The sequence below is a fragment of the Papilio xuthus genome, unplaced genomic scaffold (genome assembly GCF_000836235.2).
Source record: "Papilio xuthus unplaced genomic scaffold, Pxut_1.1 DF827679.1, whole genome shotgun sequence".
Classification (NCBI taxonomy): domain Eukaryota; kingdom Metazoa; phylum Arthropoda; class Insecta; order Lepidoptera; family Papilionidae; genus Papilio; species Papilio xuthus.
Genome location: NW_013530970.1, coordinates 1885352 through 1902666, shown reverse-complemented (window position 1 = coordinate 1902666; position 17315 = coordinate 1885352). Strand labels below are relative to the sequence as shown.

Sequence of the window (17315 nt, the reverse complement as noted above, 5' to 3'; positions counted from 1 at the left end):
TTCCGTTTGGTCTTAACAGTGACCGTCGTACTAGGAGACTTCCCTAAAGAAATAAAATGGAATTAATGGAAGATAGATCAGCCAGGTACAAGGTAGGATTAAGATCTTAAGGTTTCTACCACAATTAATATTGTCGTCTGTTTTGTTTGCTTTGACAAAAGGGATAGAGAGCACGAAATATATCGGAACAATAATACGTTCCTTAAAATCAATACACAGTTTAATAATTATTTAAATATTAAAAAAAACATACCTCTACAATTGATGCAATGATCACCAAGAGAACTAAGCAGACAATTTGTTTTCTTAATTTCATTTTCGAAATAAAACCTCACGATGCAATATAGAAGGATACTGGCAGCACAACAACCATTTGACAGCCAGTGCATTATCGAAAAAAAAAGATAATTAAAAAATAAAAAGACGATGATCACGTTTGAAGATAAGGCCAGTATGATTTCTTGGGATTCGAATAATGTCTCGATTATAAATTGTGTCGTGCAGGATGTGCTGATTCTGTAAAATCGATTCATATCGATACGTGACCATTTGATGATCGATATTAATAACAAACAATGCGTCGTCTGAAGCGGCCATGTCTCGATACGTGTTCATTATCGCGCTTTTATTTGCGGTCAGTGTCAAATAATTTACTAATTTATAAATTGATCTTAATTTGATTTTTAAATGTTATCATTCTAATTTGTACAAAATGTCTTTTAAACATAAGGTTACTTTTTCGATGTCTAATAACCGATGTTTTTATTCCAGATGGAACACTTTTGCAGATGTGCTCCACCGCCGATGCGTTTGACAATCGATTGTAGTTCTGATGAAGAGGTAAGTGATTGTCTTTAATAAAAAAAAATATAGCAAATCTTACAAAGGTAAAACATTACAAGTACAACATAAACATAACTAGTAAACTTGATTAAGATAATTAATTAAATACGATAAGTTTAATTAAGTTTTGTCGTAAATTACCAGATATATAAATCTATGTTTAAACTTTCAGGGTTTCTTCCCAATGGTTAGCTCCTCTTCAGCAGAAGCCTTTGGCAGTTCACATTTTGACGTGGATTCCTTTTGTGCTATGGTACAAAGAGCTATTCCCAAAGCAGTGAAAGACGGGCGATTTCTTCCCAGCTCACAAGACTACGACATGACGGGCTATGCTGACTCCCAAGCACCAATAGCCATATCACCACCAAAAGGTTTCATACCGAATTTAGGTTTTAATAACTTAAGAACATCTAAATTGGGTATACCGAAGATAAATGTACCGAAATTAAAACCAGTTACTCGCAAATTAGGATCAGCGCCATCTATCGGTGCGCCAATGAAGTTTAAGTCATTAAAAGTTAACATTCAAGAGGAATCCAGTGCGGAAAGAATGGAAAAGTTCAAGAAAGGGGTACAAAAATTGTTACACTTTGTTAAAGTGTTGGGACAGATAGATCAATATCTGTCAGATAGGACACGGATTGTGGTAGATAAATTGTCTAAGACTTTTGGTGATTGATGACCAAAATCTCTGTATAAATAATATTGTCATGTCATGTTTGACAAAACATATATAACATCAAACTGCGTAAGCAATTTTGCGGGGTAGTTTAAATGAAAGTGTACCTTTTTATTAATAAATATATTACATATTATTATTATATGTTTTAAACAAAGATATTGGTCTCGGAAACCCACGGTTAGTGATAGAAAAATTGGGCAAAATGTTGTATTTTTAAGTTTTTAAGTAAGACATAACTCTTTGTTGAACTGAACGTAAGTTACTTAGATTTAATTTTATTTAATACTATTCTGATAAAGAAATATATTTTAGTAAGTCTCTTTTGTTTTCTTTATACAATCGTTCTTCTTCTTCTAGTTTTCAGTACTGAAGAAATTAAAATAGAAATCAATATCATCCAACTCTATACATTTTTGTTTGTACTAAACACTTCATTTAATTAATAACAGAACGCATAACAAATCAAAGATTTGATATTTTTTAACTAAACACAAAAACAATAGACATATTGTTTGCACTAGTCGGTCAATTTGCATAGGTTAAACTCAAGACCTTTGGTTAAAATGTATTTTTTAAACAATCAACAATGATATATGAAAAATATGTGGTAGAGCCCGCTTTAACATCTTCGCACGAATCGGCCCGGCTCGCCCGGTGAAATACCACGACCACACAGAAGACAGGCGTGAAGTGGAAGCAATTCCGCGTTTCGTCTGATGAGTGTGCGTCCCGGAGGCCTAATTTAGTCCTCTTTCCCTTCCCATCTTTTTCTTTATAAGGAAAGAATGGGAAGTGGAAGTGGACTTTACGGATGAGAGGATGCATGGAAAGGGAAGATATTTTCTTTCTGTGCATCCTCTCCTCCGTCGATTAAAGGTAGGCAGCGCATATGCAATTGCGTATGTCTATGGACAGCAGTCACTTCGCTATTTCAGCGATTTCAGGTGGCTGCTCGCTCGTTTGCTACCTTTTGATATAAATATATATATATATATATATATATATATATATAATGAAATAAATATTCCACTAAGGCGATTAGCGCAAATATAGACATGCTGTTTACACTTATATTATCGCAATTGTCATAGAAATAAAAATCGCCCGTGGCATGGAGAGCGCAGTGGAAAGCCCTAACATGCACTTAATTTTATAATATTTGTTTTTTTTTTCGTTAGCCAGTTCAGACTTTTGCAATTCAAACTCTTTTTAATCCAATTTTAATGGCTTTTATCAACGAAGATTAAATCGCACTTTCCAATTAAACAAAACGTAAATAGAAATTATCATGGACATCATAAATTATAGGAGCATAAAAAAAATAAAATTTTATGACATTTTCATACAGTACTTTAATTACCCCACGAAATCGAGGATTCACTTAATAAATAAAATAAATAACATCACTGTTTTAAACATAAAATTAATTCATTCGATTATCTTATGACTCAACTAGCAGTTGCCCGTGACTTTGCCCGCGCAGAATTAAAAAATATGTAGTAAGTAGTGTAGCTTCCCAACAGTGGAAGAATTTCGAAAATCGAATCAATAGTTTCGCAGCCTATTCAATGCAAACAAACAAATCTTTCCTTTTTATTTATAGTATATACAAATTAATATGTATTTCAATTCCTTTTCATTTTTTTATCTTAATAATTTCTTTCTCAAACGTAAATATTCAGCTGTACTCAAAGAACCGCTCCTTTTTAATTTAGTTAGGTGATGTAATATTCTTCTTTTACCAGATTTTAAATCTAATCCGGGAACTTTAATAGGTTTTAATTTCGACCCCCCTTTAAACACCGACCTTTTGCTTAGTATTGGAACTTTTAAAGGTTTTAAAGTCTTTAATTTAGGCAATGGAAGTAAAGGAGGAGGTAAAATTGGTAAAGGAAGAAGAGGTAATTTAGGTATTATAGGTGGAAGTAACAAAGGCAAAAGAGGTAACCCAGGTAACAATAATGACCTTCTTTTTCTTACTTGCGGTGAATTTCTAGAAATCATTCTCGGTTGTAATTCTAAACTTTTCGATGGGCATACGTTAATTTCTTTCGTGGAAACGTTTTTTATTTTAAAAGGTAAACGTCGTATGCAAGTCTTTGACATCGTCTCGTAGTACAATCCATGACTTAATTGAACCTGAAATAAACAATATATATAATTAAAAATTGTAATAAAGTTTGTCATCTTGATTAATGGACAAAAATGTTAATTTTTGGGTGTCAATACCCTAAAAGATTTATGCTATTGTCGTTCATAATGATTAAAACATCATTTAAATATTAACTTTATTATCAAGCAGATCTTACTAATATAAATGCGAATGTTTAGATGGATGGATTGTAAGAAGGTATCTACAGAACGGCTAAATGAATCATGATGAAATTTGGCATAGATGTGGAACATAATCTGGAAGAACACATAGGCTACAATTTTTTTTTTAATTTCGCGCAGACGAAGTCGCGGTCCATTGCTAGTATTTAATACATTTTGTATAAATGTTTTTAGATATCTTGGCTGATGACGCTGCGCAGAACACAATTTTAGGTGTATCGGGGCTTACTGGGATGCGGGAGGAGGACACTGCGCAAGGATGACCTTGAGCCTCTAAGATATTTCAAGACTATTACTTTATTTAAACAATTTTCTCAATTTCATATTAAAAAAAGTAAAAACTTACATAAATAAAGGAGAAAATTATTATACTTCGTATCGTTTGTAAAGTGTATCCCGCCATCTTGTATTTTAAAGGCAACGATTTAAGTCGATAATAAGTTGCAGGGCCTCTTATAACTTAAGGTTTTTCGTAATAACAATGCAACCTTTATCTTTAGCATCTGATTGATCACGTATAAAGAAAACAATTGCAATCATAAAAAAATATTACGATGTAATTCGAACAATACAATTACAATGCTACCAACATTATAAAAGATACAAGCAATATACAAGATGTAAAAATGACACATATTGTTGTCTTTGTTTATCTAATAAGAAAGTAAGGGATGACAATACATGTATCACGGTAGTCAAAATCTATAGTTTTAATACTCTACTTAAATCATGGGTTCTCTTTAATAGTATCTTAAGTCATAATCTTCATGCCCTTATCCCACTGACATAAGGTCGGCTAAAAGAAAAGTTTACTATTGGCATTTAATAAAGCGCCATCTATTAAATTTTATTGCAAAAATCATGTGATTAACAAAAAACGATACGTTAATCTCTAATATTATATGGATAAGCCGTCGCTTTAAATGACAGTTTTTTCTTCAATCCGACTTAAACATACTTGTTCATGATTACTGAAAATTTATTCTATCTCTGTTATGAGATCGCATCTTCACTACCGCTAACAAACTCTAATGTCAGCGCCAAAATGGCGACAATCAAATAGGCACAAAATTAAATGGCTTATAGCCTATCTGTGTATAAAGGTAACTGGCTAAATAGTACTGGGATGATAGACAGTAACTCTGACAAGTAAAGAAAAAAAAATGAGCATTTTTAACCAAAACGCTATGAATAATATTAAAAGTTCGGTAAAATAATATAATTGGAGAGATTGAACATAATAATATTGTGAAATCTTTGAAACAATTCGTTATTTTTATTCAATAATTACATAATATCGTAAAATTGTTAACAATTATATCATGATAAGAAACATCGTTAAATTAAATAATCATCACGTTCAATCTTTGCTTGTAGAAAACTTATTTTTAATTACTACATAGTTAATGCAATATCATTTATGTACGAAATATCTTTAGCGACTACATATATACGTATGAACATTTTTTTAAAAGCATAATATTTTTTTCACTCGCAAAGAGTTAAAATGAAGGTTCGAAAACTGTTTTGGTCCTCATTAACCGTTGTTTTATTAACATCGATATACGTAAAAGCTTGCAGTGATAAAGGAATATGTTTGGTATGTAAACTAACTCTGACCTACGGTTTTACTTACGTATATAAAGTATCGGTTTGTTCGCTTTGTAAAGAACTTTCCGTGATACGGTATAACCTAAATTCTTCCTTGATACAGTTGTCAATTGCATAAGTAAATTTACAAATAGTGTTCAAGGAAATAAATTCTTCTGATTTATGCAAAAAATATAGTTTTTTTAAGAAAATATTTAGACAGTAAACTATCACAATATCTAATTAATAGTTTTTATATTTTTTTTTCATACAGTTAGAGGCACTAAAGGAAATGAAGGAATGCAAAAAGTCTGTCCTCGCTTCGTAAGTAATTTTCAAATCCCAGATTATCATGATCATTATGAAAATAATTAAAATTATGATATTGTTTATTTCAGATTACTGAAACCACTTCTTGCTGCTAAATTAGGTAAGGTTTCAGTCATCAAATCTAATTTACATCACCACTAGTTAATTAATCTCTGGCTAAAGATGATGATTAACAAATAAAATTCATTTTCAGAAAAGAAAGAGGGGCATTGTAGTAAATGTGGAGTTTGCGGGCCTCCACCTCCACCTCCAACTCTAGTCCTCATGCCTGCTGCCCCACCACCAGGCTGTCTACCACCGCCACCTCCACCTATGGTCCTGCCAATGCCACCGCCCGCACTGCCATCTCTACCACCCATCGTACTGTCAGCACCCCCACCACAGCCCATGTGTCTCCCACAGCCACCAATGATACTTCCTGCACCTCCTTCACCATTCGTATTCTCAGCACCTCCACCACCGATAATGCTCCCACCTCCACCTCCCGCACCTATGTTTTTACCTCCTCCACCCGCGCCAATGTGCCTGCCACCTCCTGCGCCTGCTCCTCTAGTGATATCCCTTGTACCTCCAGCACCTCCTCCATGTTCATGCTGCCCGCCTCCACCTCCAGGGTTGCCTATGACAGCGTTCATGGTCCCACCTCCCGTGCCTGTAACTTTGGAACCAAAACCCATTGAATTACCTAAATGCAGTTGTCATTATTTGTAGATGATTTTTTAAATCAATTCAAATGAAGTGAATCATTTCTATTAAGATTTAAGTATTTTGTACATTTCAATTAATGTTTTAGAATTATTATTTATTAATTTAAAGAGAAATATATTAATAAAGTATTGAATAATACGTATTGTTTTAATTTTATTGGCTATAACTGATTAAAAAACGCAGAATGGACGGTCGATGGGACAACAAAGTCCTAGAGTGGCGGCCACGAACAGGTCGACGCAGCGTGGGCAGGCCTCCCGCAAGATGGACTGATGACCTGGTCAAGGTTGCGAGAGCGTCCTGGAAGCAGGTAACACATGACCGGTCATGTTGGCGACCTTTGGGGGAAGCCTATGCCCAGCAGTGGGCAACTTATGGCTGAGAAAGAAGATGATTTAAAAAACAACACAGATATAACAAGAATCTGGTTTATTTAATCTCCTTTTTTTAATCATTTATATTTCGAACATGATGGATGTTGGCATCCAACAAAAATGTGCAATGAATAAAAACATCCTGTAACATTACGGAATATTTAATTAACATGTTAATTTCATTGAAAAGGAAAATGGGAATTGGAATTATTATTAGTAATAAATTTCAATACGTATGTACACGAATCATAATTCCAGACTAAAAGGAATAATAACAATTAATTGCAGTTTACTCTGTTCAATAATTTATAACCTCTAACAACATAGACGATTTACTTGAACTGCATTGTAAACCTATAATTTGATTTATTATTCATACGAAAATCAAATGACACGACATTCGTTAAAACCAGATATTATTGCATAACGTATTATTTGAATGCTTCAAATACGATAAAATAAAATAATTATACTAAATTGCAGTTAGTTTATGTCTAGTGTGAGGGATCTTGGCAATAAAACGAATTCTCACATTCCAGGTTACATTGCAGCAACACCTTCTTACTTTTTTTAAACTCTAGTGTCACTTCTTTTTTGACATATATATAATATTACAATATTTCGTTACGTCAATATTAGTGTTCGAAATAGTTTTTAATCCACAACATCTAGTTTCAAGTATTAAGACTAGAATATTTTCTAATAGATTTATTTTTGGGTATTTCAAATTTGAGCTAAAAATTTTCTTACTAAATATGAATTTGACAATGCTTATTCCTGCTATTGTAGATTTATTTAGGTTCAAACTAGTTGGAAGTATTATAGTTTTAACTTGTTGGCCAGCAAGTGGTGAGTTTAATTTTTTTTTTTTAATAAATCTAAATTTTTTATACTATAAGATTGCAAACAAGCGAACGGCAACCTGAAACGGCCGTTGCCCATAGACATATGCAATTACAGATTCGTTGCCTACCGTTAATCGACAGAGGAAGGGATGCACAGAAAGAGAATACTTTCCCTTCCCACGCATCCTCTCATCCGGAAAATCCACTTCCTATTCTTTCCTTATAAGAAATAGGGTGGGAAGAGAAAGAGGACTAAAATTAGGCTTAGTACAACGTAGTTAAATAATAAATAGTGAACACGTCTACATTAGATTAGAGAAATTATGGATTTCAAATTTTGAACATACTGTACCTATCATAATGTATGTAAAAATATATAATTTTTTCAGATCGTGTCAATTTTGTCAAACAGTTTTCTACTTACGGCATGACCGTAACATTTTCTTGCAATAACTTTCTCTTAGATTTGGAAAACAATAATCATTTCTACGGCATATTGTATATACCGAGTTCACAAGACTATTCAAAGGTATGTATAATCTGTCTAAGGAAAGAAAGTAGTGTAGTACCACCGTTAGGAACATTTGACTTTGTAACGAAAGCGCGCAATTCATGCCAAAGTACTTATGTCATAATCATCAAGGCTGTACCTTAATATTACAAAGAGGAAAAGGATTTTTTTTATTTGAATAAGATCCGAAACTAACGAACAGATTTGTTAAATTCTTTCACAGTTGGGAAGCTACACTATCCCCGGTTGACGTCTTATCTTACTTATAAATGGGAATGTTTGGATTGATGAATGTTTGTTAAAAAGTATTTATAGAAAGGCTGATATTTAGTATAGATGTAAAACATAGTCTGGTTGAACACATAGGCTACTTAAGTTTTTAACGGACGTCACGGGTGACAGCTAGTTGGCAAGAATTGAAAGAGAATTAAACTTTGTTTCTGATATTTGTTTGTTTTTAGCTACGACCAAAACATTTTTCACAATGGTACAAATGGGTTTTTATAAATAAAATACCACAGTTCCTTTTAAATACTCGATACGATGCAGACGTGGTGTTATTACGAACTGAGAAAATTAAAAATATCACAAACTTAAACGGTAAGATTTCAATTTAAAAAAAATATTAAATCTTCCTTTTTCATCATCTTTAAGTACATTAAAATTTTTAATCTAGACTTAATAAATGTAGAAAATGTTAGATTTTATTTATTCCGCATAACCTAAAAACTATCTGATTTTAAATTTATTCCTGTTAGGAAGAAAATCCAACACTGAACCGGTGTACTGGCACAACACTAGCCTTACTAAAATGTCGACATCTATGTCCCCTCACTAATCATTCTGACACTTGACTTTGCAATGAAAGCGCGCCATTCGCACCAAAGGATTGTAATTAATAATGTCTAAAAGTACCCCTCTCTTTTAAAATCAAATAACATAGGCTATTTAGTTTAGTTTTAAATGGACTATCTCTAGCAAGATTAGTCATTGATTTCCGATACTAAAATCCTCGTTAAAATCGTACTGTTATATCTGACAGGGATGACGATGTTTTACACGGAGATTTTTTTGTTAGAAATTTACAGTAAGACGTGTTAGAATAAACAAAAAATATCTACATGTTACAGAAACCGCTGTAGTTCTCTCGCAAATTTTCTATGACGATGTATACATCCACCCCCGTGATGGTGTGTCCACATATGTTTGGGCTTATTGGAATTTATCAGGAATACAAATAACACACGGACGAGAGAGAATACAACGCCGTTTAGACTTGAAGCAATATCCTTTAAGAATTGCTACTCCCGTATGTATCTTCTAATAAGTTGAATTCCTTTGAAAATCTGAAAATAATATTATATTTAATGTACGTAATTGATTCCTTTACTTTTGTATTCCAACACTTTCTATCATGTGTTCTCTTTTACTCAATACGTTTTATGTCTTTCGTCTCTTTCTTGTAACGAAATTAGACCAAACGTGACGCGTCCTTTTCACTATTGTAATTTTTTTATGATTTTAATTGTATCAAGATGAAAGTATATCGTGTAATATATTTTGTGCCAATTAATTTCTTAATTATGATAATTAAATCTGAAGTAAACTTATATAAATTTCTTATAACAGCTAGGACAATACTCTGAAGATCGGTACAATGGTACATTCAAGGATTACTTGGTAGATGTATCAATGCCAGAACATGATACAGGAGTTCGATGTGCATACGGAGCTTCAGTCCTACTAACCGAAGCACTTAACGCTACGTTAGTTAATTAATATTTTAAAATAGATATTATTGTATCACATTCGACTTATATTGTTCCCCAGGTTGGTACCCCTTGGTTGTTTACCGTCAGGTCGAAATGTCCCCTTAACAACCTCTCAACCAATGTGTGGCAGGTCGATTTGGACCAGTAGGTTAAATAATTGACTTAAGTTAATGTTTATCAGGGACGTGTTGTACCCAACGGAGCTATGGAGTACCGAAATCCACAATAGTAGCATGTTACTAATGTTGTCGTACGGCAGTGCTGATCTTGGCGGTGGAGTGTTACGGATCCTGCCCAATAGGATCACTCGACTTGACTACGCTTTACCTATATGGCCTTTTCGGTACAAAATAAGTTTAATAAATTTCTTTTTCTTTTTCATTGTGGTATAAGTCGCTAATCGTGTCGTCAGCTACTTACACGTCATGGGTTTAATTTTAAATTATCAGTTTCACACCAATGTTTATAACAGCGCCATCTATTTTTAGACCATAATAATTGTCTTTCTAAAAGTACTTGTTGATATTTCAGCGTTGGTTTCACGTATCTATCTGAGCGTGAGAGTAGCAGTAATATGTTCGTGGTACCATTCACTGCTGCAGTTTGGTTGACATGCTTTGGTTTTGTCTTAATTATGACTATAGCACAGAGAGTGACCGCTGTGAAGCCTGTTGAGAAAGAAGGAGCGATTATGGCTGTGCTGGCTACTTATTTACAACAAGGTGTGGTTTTCACGAGTCGTTAATACATCACTAAGGGAGATTTCATTGTTATCTTACTAATATTATAAATGCGATTGTTTTGATGAATTGATAGATAGGTGTTTCTTAGAAGGTATCATCTGAACGGACAACGGATCTCGATTAAATATGGCATAGATATAGAACATAGTCTGGAAGAACAGATAAGCTACTAATTAAGTTTTAAATCTGAGTGGACGGAGTTCTAAGAAATAAAAACTCATTTGTAAAATATGCAATACGTGAGAATTGCTAAATAAAACGTAAACAATAAGCATTCGATTACTCAGCCTAAAATAATTATTATTTAAGATATCACGGCATGTTTCAAAATAAATTCTATCGTGAATGAATGGGAAAATTAAAGTGGTTAGCTATAGGTGGGATTAATAAGAAATGGAAATAATCTTTTTCTGTACATTTTCTCTTCTATCCCTTAAACGCTGTCGATGTATTACTAACATCTTCTTTTCAATTTAAAGCAGATGTCTAATATCTGCGATGAATTTCATATTTTAGTAATAGTACTAGTAGTCAGTCGCGACTCCATCCCCATGTAATTAAAAAAAAACTTTATAAGTAGTAATTTGTTCTTTCTGGCTATTTTCTACATCTGTGTCAAATTTCAATAAGATTAGTTAATCCGTTCCGAAGATACCTTCTCACCAACATCCCTCCATGAGCTTTCGCATTTATAATATTAGTAAAATTAATTGGTCGTTTGCTTTCTTTAAATACGCTGCTGTAATTTTCTTTACTTATCTGTTGAAATATTTTTCGTCAGATGCAAGCGCAGTACCCGAGGGTGCATCAGGTAGATGGACATTCGTGGTGGTATCTGTGTTCTCTATGTTGATTCACGCGTACTATACTTCAGCTATAGTGTCAGATCTGATGAGCACAGGGCGAAGTGGTCCGGACTCGCTGCGAGCGCTTGCCGACTCCAAATATGCTATCGCGTCAGAGGATTATGATTATATGCGTTATTTAATGTTTGATGTGAGTTGTTTTTGTTATCTTTTACTGACACTCTGATATAAGAGTTGTTTAATTATCACTAAGGGAGAATCTTAGTGTAGATTCATAATGAGAATCCTACACGAAGGAACTCTGAGTGACTGTTGCTGTTCGTTAGTCTCGCTAAAACTTGAGAACGACTGAACGGATTTATCTTATCTTAGTCTTGAAATGTTAATGGAGGTTTAGGGAAGGTTTAAAAGGTGAGAAAAATTCGAATAATTGCCGGAAACTAATTAAGTTTTGTTTCATTCCATGCGGACGGAGTCGCGTGCGACAGCTACTGTTTTAATCATCTTATCACCTAGTTACCTAGATTTCGTAAAAAGCAGAATTGCTTGTCATTTCTTCAATTGTTTAGGATCCTTTGGTCATTTTATTGATGCGCAAATTTTAAACTACAAAACATAACCAGGTGGAAACCAATTGGGACGAATTAGAGTATTTAAAGAGTAAGAAGCTTACATCACGTTTCTACGTGGATATGGAGCGAGGTGTGGACCTCATCAGGCGAGGGTACACCGCCTACCATACCGAGTACAACCAACTATACCCATATCTGAAGACATTCAGTGATGATCAGCTTTGTAAGCTGCAGTATGTGGATACTATACCAGAGGTAAAGTTGACAGTTGACTATTTGATCTTCTGATGGTGTGATGTAGAATTGTTTCCTTGTAAGTTCAGAGAGCTAGACAAAGTTTTTTTTTATATCATAAGGTGGCAAATGAGCGAACGGCCACCTGAAATCGCTGAAATAGCGAAGTGACCGTTGCCCATAGACATACGCAATTGCATATGCGACGGAGGAGAGGATGCACAGAAAGAAAATATTTTCCCTTTCCATGAATTCTCTCATCCGGAAAGTCCACTTCCACGTCCCATCCTTTCCTTATAAGAAAAAGGATGGGAAGGGAAAGAGGACTAATTTTGGCTTCCAGGACGCACACTCATCAGACGAAACGCGGAATTGCTTCCACTTCACGCCCTCACATTCGCTTAGAAGCGATTCCATAACGAACTTCATAAATGCATCGAATTGACGTGTGTGAAATGACTTTCAATATGTCACGTGATTGTCGCGTGTCCAGTAATTTTTGAAGTAGTAATCAAAAAGTGTGTCTGCGTGTTCATTTGTTTTTATCTTTAATCACAAAAAAAAACATTTATTTTTTTAGTCTGTGACATGGGTGACAACAACCAAACGAGGGCAATGGTTGGAATATCTCCGGTCTAAAGGTTGCTGGTTGACAGAAGTAGGTCTAACTAAACGCCTAGTATCAAATCTGAGACTTCGACCACCGCCTTGCAGAGCTGCGTTATTAGCTGAACGAGTGAAGTTTGGTGATATCGCACCATTATTAGCGCTCTCTGTTCTTGGAACTGCTTTGTCCTTATTTATATTAGGCATAGAGATTATTTTTGCTAAATTAAAAGGAGTATAACCTAACTCTATTCTTAATACTACGTTTCGTAGAATTATATGTTTGTTACACTAAATAGCTTGTATTATTTTTAGCGCCATCTATCTCGTTTAATCGAAACTTATTAGCCTTAAATTTTCAGTCTACATTTTTAACTGTGGTTTAAGATTAACTAATATAGTTAACCTCACGCATCATCAACGGTCCTTATCAATTAATTATTATCAATAAATAATCTTATCTTAAAACTCTATTCCTTTTTTTATCTCATCACGTTTTTACATTATCAAGACAATTATTTCCTTTAAATATCAGTATAATGAGGATACAGAGGTCCAATGTTTTCAAAGATATGGAGTAGTCAAGCTTAGTAGTTGTAAAGTAACAAAGATCTGAATAAAAATGCTGGTATTAATAATAAAATTGAGTGCCCTAAGCTTAGGTCTAACCTATGCGACGCCGGTGACACCATGTCAGAAATTGCAGCAAACACAGGTAAGTTTCTTTGTCTATTTTCATACTATTTAGTCGTACTTATACTAAGTATAGTGTTTAAGTGCTTCTTAATGGGTAAAACGGTATAAGCTACAAAGGTCTTAAGGTACGCGTACATTGGACTGCGCAGGACGCAGCGCAAGCACGGCTCGCAACGGATTTTAATTTGCTTTATATGATTTTACATAGCGCTGCGTGTGTCATCCGCGCCCGTGCGTGCGGTGGACCGCGGACCAATGTACACGTACCTTTAATGAAACATATTGTTTGATACACGTTCTCTTGTCGTGTTCGATGTATGTCAAGAAATTTCAGTTAAGACATGTTTTTTTTTATTTCAGATGAGTTCGCTTCATGAAAGAATGAACCAAATGCTTGAAGCACTTTACTCATCGTGTAAGTCTATTTTATTATTGTTAAAGTAATAACCTTACTCTAATTAATATCTTTTTTTTAGTATAAAATATCAGCAGATTTTTGTAAATTTACTTATATTTCTTGTACTAAATCCAACTAAGCTGTAGGCTTGTGTTAAGACATAGTTTACAACAATAGTCGAATGGCGGGATCCGAACCCCCGACCTCCTGATCGTTAATCCGTACCCTTAACCATTAGGCTATAAATAATATCATGCAATTATTTTTTAGCATTACTACCAAAACCGAAGTCAACAAGCGCAGAGAGTCAAAGCTCAGAATCAACCAATGGGAATGAATATACAACATCTTACGACTCACAATATTACTCACCAACATACTTACCAGTTCTACCCCCATCGCCACAAGTGATATACGTATCCCCAACGCCACCAATCGCTTACCCTCCACCATTACCACCATATCCCGCACCAACAATACCCCCTCCATATTACCCACCACAAGAATCGCCACCTGAATATCCAGTCCCAGTACCCCATTATGGATCACCTACCCATGCGTATATACCCATTCAGTATCCACCTGCACCACGTGTACCATATCCACCCTATCCTTATCCATCGCCTACATACCCTGGGTATCCCGAGCCTGTAACATATTCATCCTGGCCTTATAAGGCATACCCTCAACCGCATTTCGCAGCACCTGAATATCCTCAACCAGCAATTCAGCCACCGCCTTACCATTCACCACCACAACCACCATTTGTATATCCCACGCCTCCGCCCCAATATCCCAGATATTCTGAAGTGATTCCAATATCACCACAGTATGTTTAATTATTATATTATATGTTTTTAATAAATTATGCTAACTTATTACACTCGTGATTGTTTAAATACTAATTTAGTCTTTGATTATGTAACATTAAAAATATGATGTTTTTAACGTGAAATATGTTATTGAATTTTTATTCCTAACCTTTTCAGATAAAAGTGGCTAAGGTATACAAAGAAATTGTTTGTTTATTTTATAATACTTAAAGAGTTCTAAGCTTACTTAAAGAATTCTACTTTTACTTTGTTTAAAACTGGATGCATTTGCAGAAACATTAAAAAAAAGTTAAAAGTCGTTAAGGGATAAGGCAAAGAAATAATTTAAAATACTAATGTATTCGATCACAACGTAAGTTTATTGGTAGGCAAGATATTTGCTAATTTTTTATAATAGAAGGGACAGAGTGGAAGGACATCGATGCGATCATCGACGCCGAGGGACATCCGAAACACTAGAATAACTGTTGATGCGTTGTCGGCCTTTAAAAAACGTACTCTTGCTACTTGAAGGACTCGTTTTACGATTTATGGTCCTTCGAGTTTCCTCTGATGGTCCTTCGAGGTTTAGAAATAACGCTTAGGATAGACCATTCTATAAATACTATAAAATACACTGTTTGTTAATAAATATTATATTAAAGTGTACAATAATTACGTTACTTATAATAATGTAGTAATATTACTCAATTGTCAACTGAAGCAAGAACTCTATCAAACTTTACTTATCACAATTACCTTAATAACAAAATTGTTACTTCATTAAGTGATAATTTTATATATAAAGCATACGAACGAAAAAAGGTCATCACATTGTGTTCAACATGACGCCCTTTCATTATATTTTAGTATTATTAATACAGGTAAATATGTAAAATATTTAATACTAGCTTTAACCCGCGACTCCGTTGATACGGAATAAAAAAAACTTAATAAGTAGCCTATGTGTCCTTGTAGACTATGTTCCATATCTGTGTCAAATTACATCAAGATCCGTTGAGGCGTTCCGGAGATACCTTCAAAGAAACATCCATCCATATAAACTTTCGCATTTATAATATTAGTAAGATACGTCTGTTTCTATAAATTCTTTATTTTTACTCTTTATAAAAGAAATTTTGAAGGAAAGAGATCTTCGAGATATTTTTTTTTAATAATAATCATGTTTTCTTTCCAGGGTACTTTAATTTATGGAGACATAGATATTGAGGAAAATGACAATATAACAGAAATATATCCAACAGAATCGAATTCACAGGAAACAAAAGATTGGGCAGACACTTTCATTGTACCTGATACAGATTTATTCTCTACATCAACAGCATCGATGGCTCAAGTTGTAAATTCTGATAAATCACCAGAAGAACAATTAGAAGAAATAAAAGAAATGGCAACATCAATAACAAACGCGATACAAAATGAAATGGCTAATCTTCTAACATATGCTTTAAGTATAACCAATAATACTGAAGATAGTAATAGAAAGAAAAGATCTATCGACACACCAATGGATAGTACTAAATTAGTTTGGAGATTACTAAAGCATATTAAATCTAATAACGAATATCAAAATATAGCTATAGAAAAGATGATGTCAGCTCAAGAAATAGCTGATAAATACGGTATCGAATTTACACCTGACACTGAAATATTATCAGAATTAGCTGTCGCCGCAAATGAACAAGCTAAAGAATTAACATCAATTTTAAAAGACGCATGTGATTTGAAAAATTGCAGCCAAAACTCATTAACAAATAACAGTTCTGAATGTATAAGAAATAGAGAAAATGAGAATTACACATGTCCGATACATTCTTATAATCTATCAGAAAATGAAACACAATCAAATATGACATTATCTGTTGAAGATGTCCCAAAAAATGTAGTGTACGATCATGTACATAACGTAGATCCGTACACTTATAATAGTATTTACAATTCCCCATACGAAACTCAAATCCCAACGCCACCAGTCAGTCAAAAACAAACTTTTTACGACGCTGTGTCATACAATCCTATGGATTATTATGGACCGTATTGTTCTATTGATGCACTATCACCTTTTGATGATTATTTGGAACCTGAACCAGAAATAGTTGGTGAAGAATTTGAAGAAACTATTTCATCTAAAATATATGTTGATCATGAGGTGGAACCTGGAGCAGCGACAGTCAACCATGTTATGACTTATACTATTGCTGAGAAAACGCATTACAGAACACCGCAAATTGAAAACTTACCACAACAGATGCAATATTATTTCTTATTAGTATAATTTATGTTCGTATTCTACATATGATGAAATCTTAATAATATTATAAATGCGAATGTTTGGATGGATGCTTGTTGCTGCAGAACGGTTGAACGGATTTTGATGAAAATTGAGATAGATGTAGAACATAGTCTGGGAGAACACATAGACTACTAAGTTATTTACCG

At 33.9% G+C, this 17315-nt stretch overlaps 5 protein-coding genes across 6 annotated transcripts; all 5 read left to right on the top strand.

Annotated features, from left to right (window-relative positions):
- The first annotated feature begins 3 nt into the window (after positions 1-3).
- On the top strand, positions 4-1670 carry LOC106117724 (uncharacterized). 2 transcript variants are annotated; one of them, XM_013312132.1, is made up of 3 exons: positions 4-92; positions 772-840; positions 1016-1670. In XM_013312132.1, exons 1-3 carry the CDS (start codon positions 57-59, stop codon positions 1520-1522), a joined length of 612 nt encoding a protein of 203 aa, XP_013167586.1. In that variant the 5' UTR covers positions 4-56; the 3' UTR covers positions 1523-1670. The 2 variants fall into 2 exon arrangements, with proteins under 2 accessions (XP_013167586.1, XP_013167585.1); XM_013312131.1 differs by lacking the exon at positions 4-92 and adding an exon at positions 499-634.
- Positions 1671-5741: 4071 nt separating this feature from the next.
- On the top strand, positions 5742-6490 carry LOC106117549 (leucine-rich repeat extensin-like protein 3). Its single transcript, XM_013311911.1, has 3 exons — positions 5742-5773; positions 5848-5879; positions 5973-6490. Exons 1-3 carry the CDS (start codon positions 5742-5744, stop codon positions 6488-6490), a joined length of 582 nt encoding a protein of 193 aa, XP_013167365.1.
- Positions 6491-6671: 181 nt separating this feature from the next.
- LOC106117548 (uncharacterized) lies at positions 6672-13191 on the top strand. The gene is made up of 7 exons (XM_013311910.1): positions 6672-6797; positions 9847-9983; positions 10171-10332; positions 10521-10711; positions 11514-11728; positions 12162-12365; positions 12925-13191. Exons 1-7 carry the CDS (start codon positions 6672-6674, stop codon positions 13189-13191), a joined length of 1302 nt encoding a protein of 433 aa, XP_013167364.1.
- A 381-nt stretch (positions 13192-13572) lies between these two features.
- LOC106117547 (extensin-2) lies at positions 13573-14882 on the top strand. The gene is made up of 3 exons (XM_013311908.1): positions 13573-13665; positions 14007-14061; positions 14314-14882. The coding sequence occupies exons 1-3, from the start codon at positions 13573-13575 to the stop codon at positions 14880-14882; spliced, it is 717 nt and encodes a 238-aa protein (XP_013167362.1).
- A 1156-nt stretch (positions 14883-16038) lies between these two features.
- Positions 16039-17151, top strand: LOC106117546 (uncharacterized). The gene has a single exon (XM_013311907.1). It carries the CDS (start codon positions 16039-16041, stop codon positions 17149-17151), a length of 1113 nt encoding a protein of 370 aa, XP_013167361.1.
- The last annotated feature ends 164 nt before the right edge of the window (positions 17152-17315 follow it).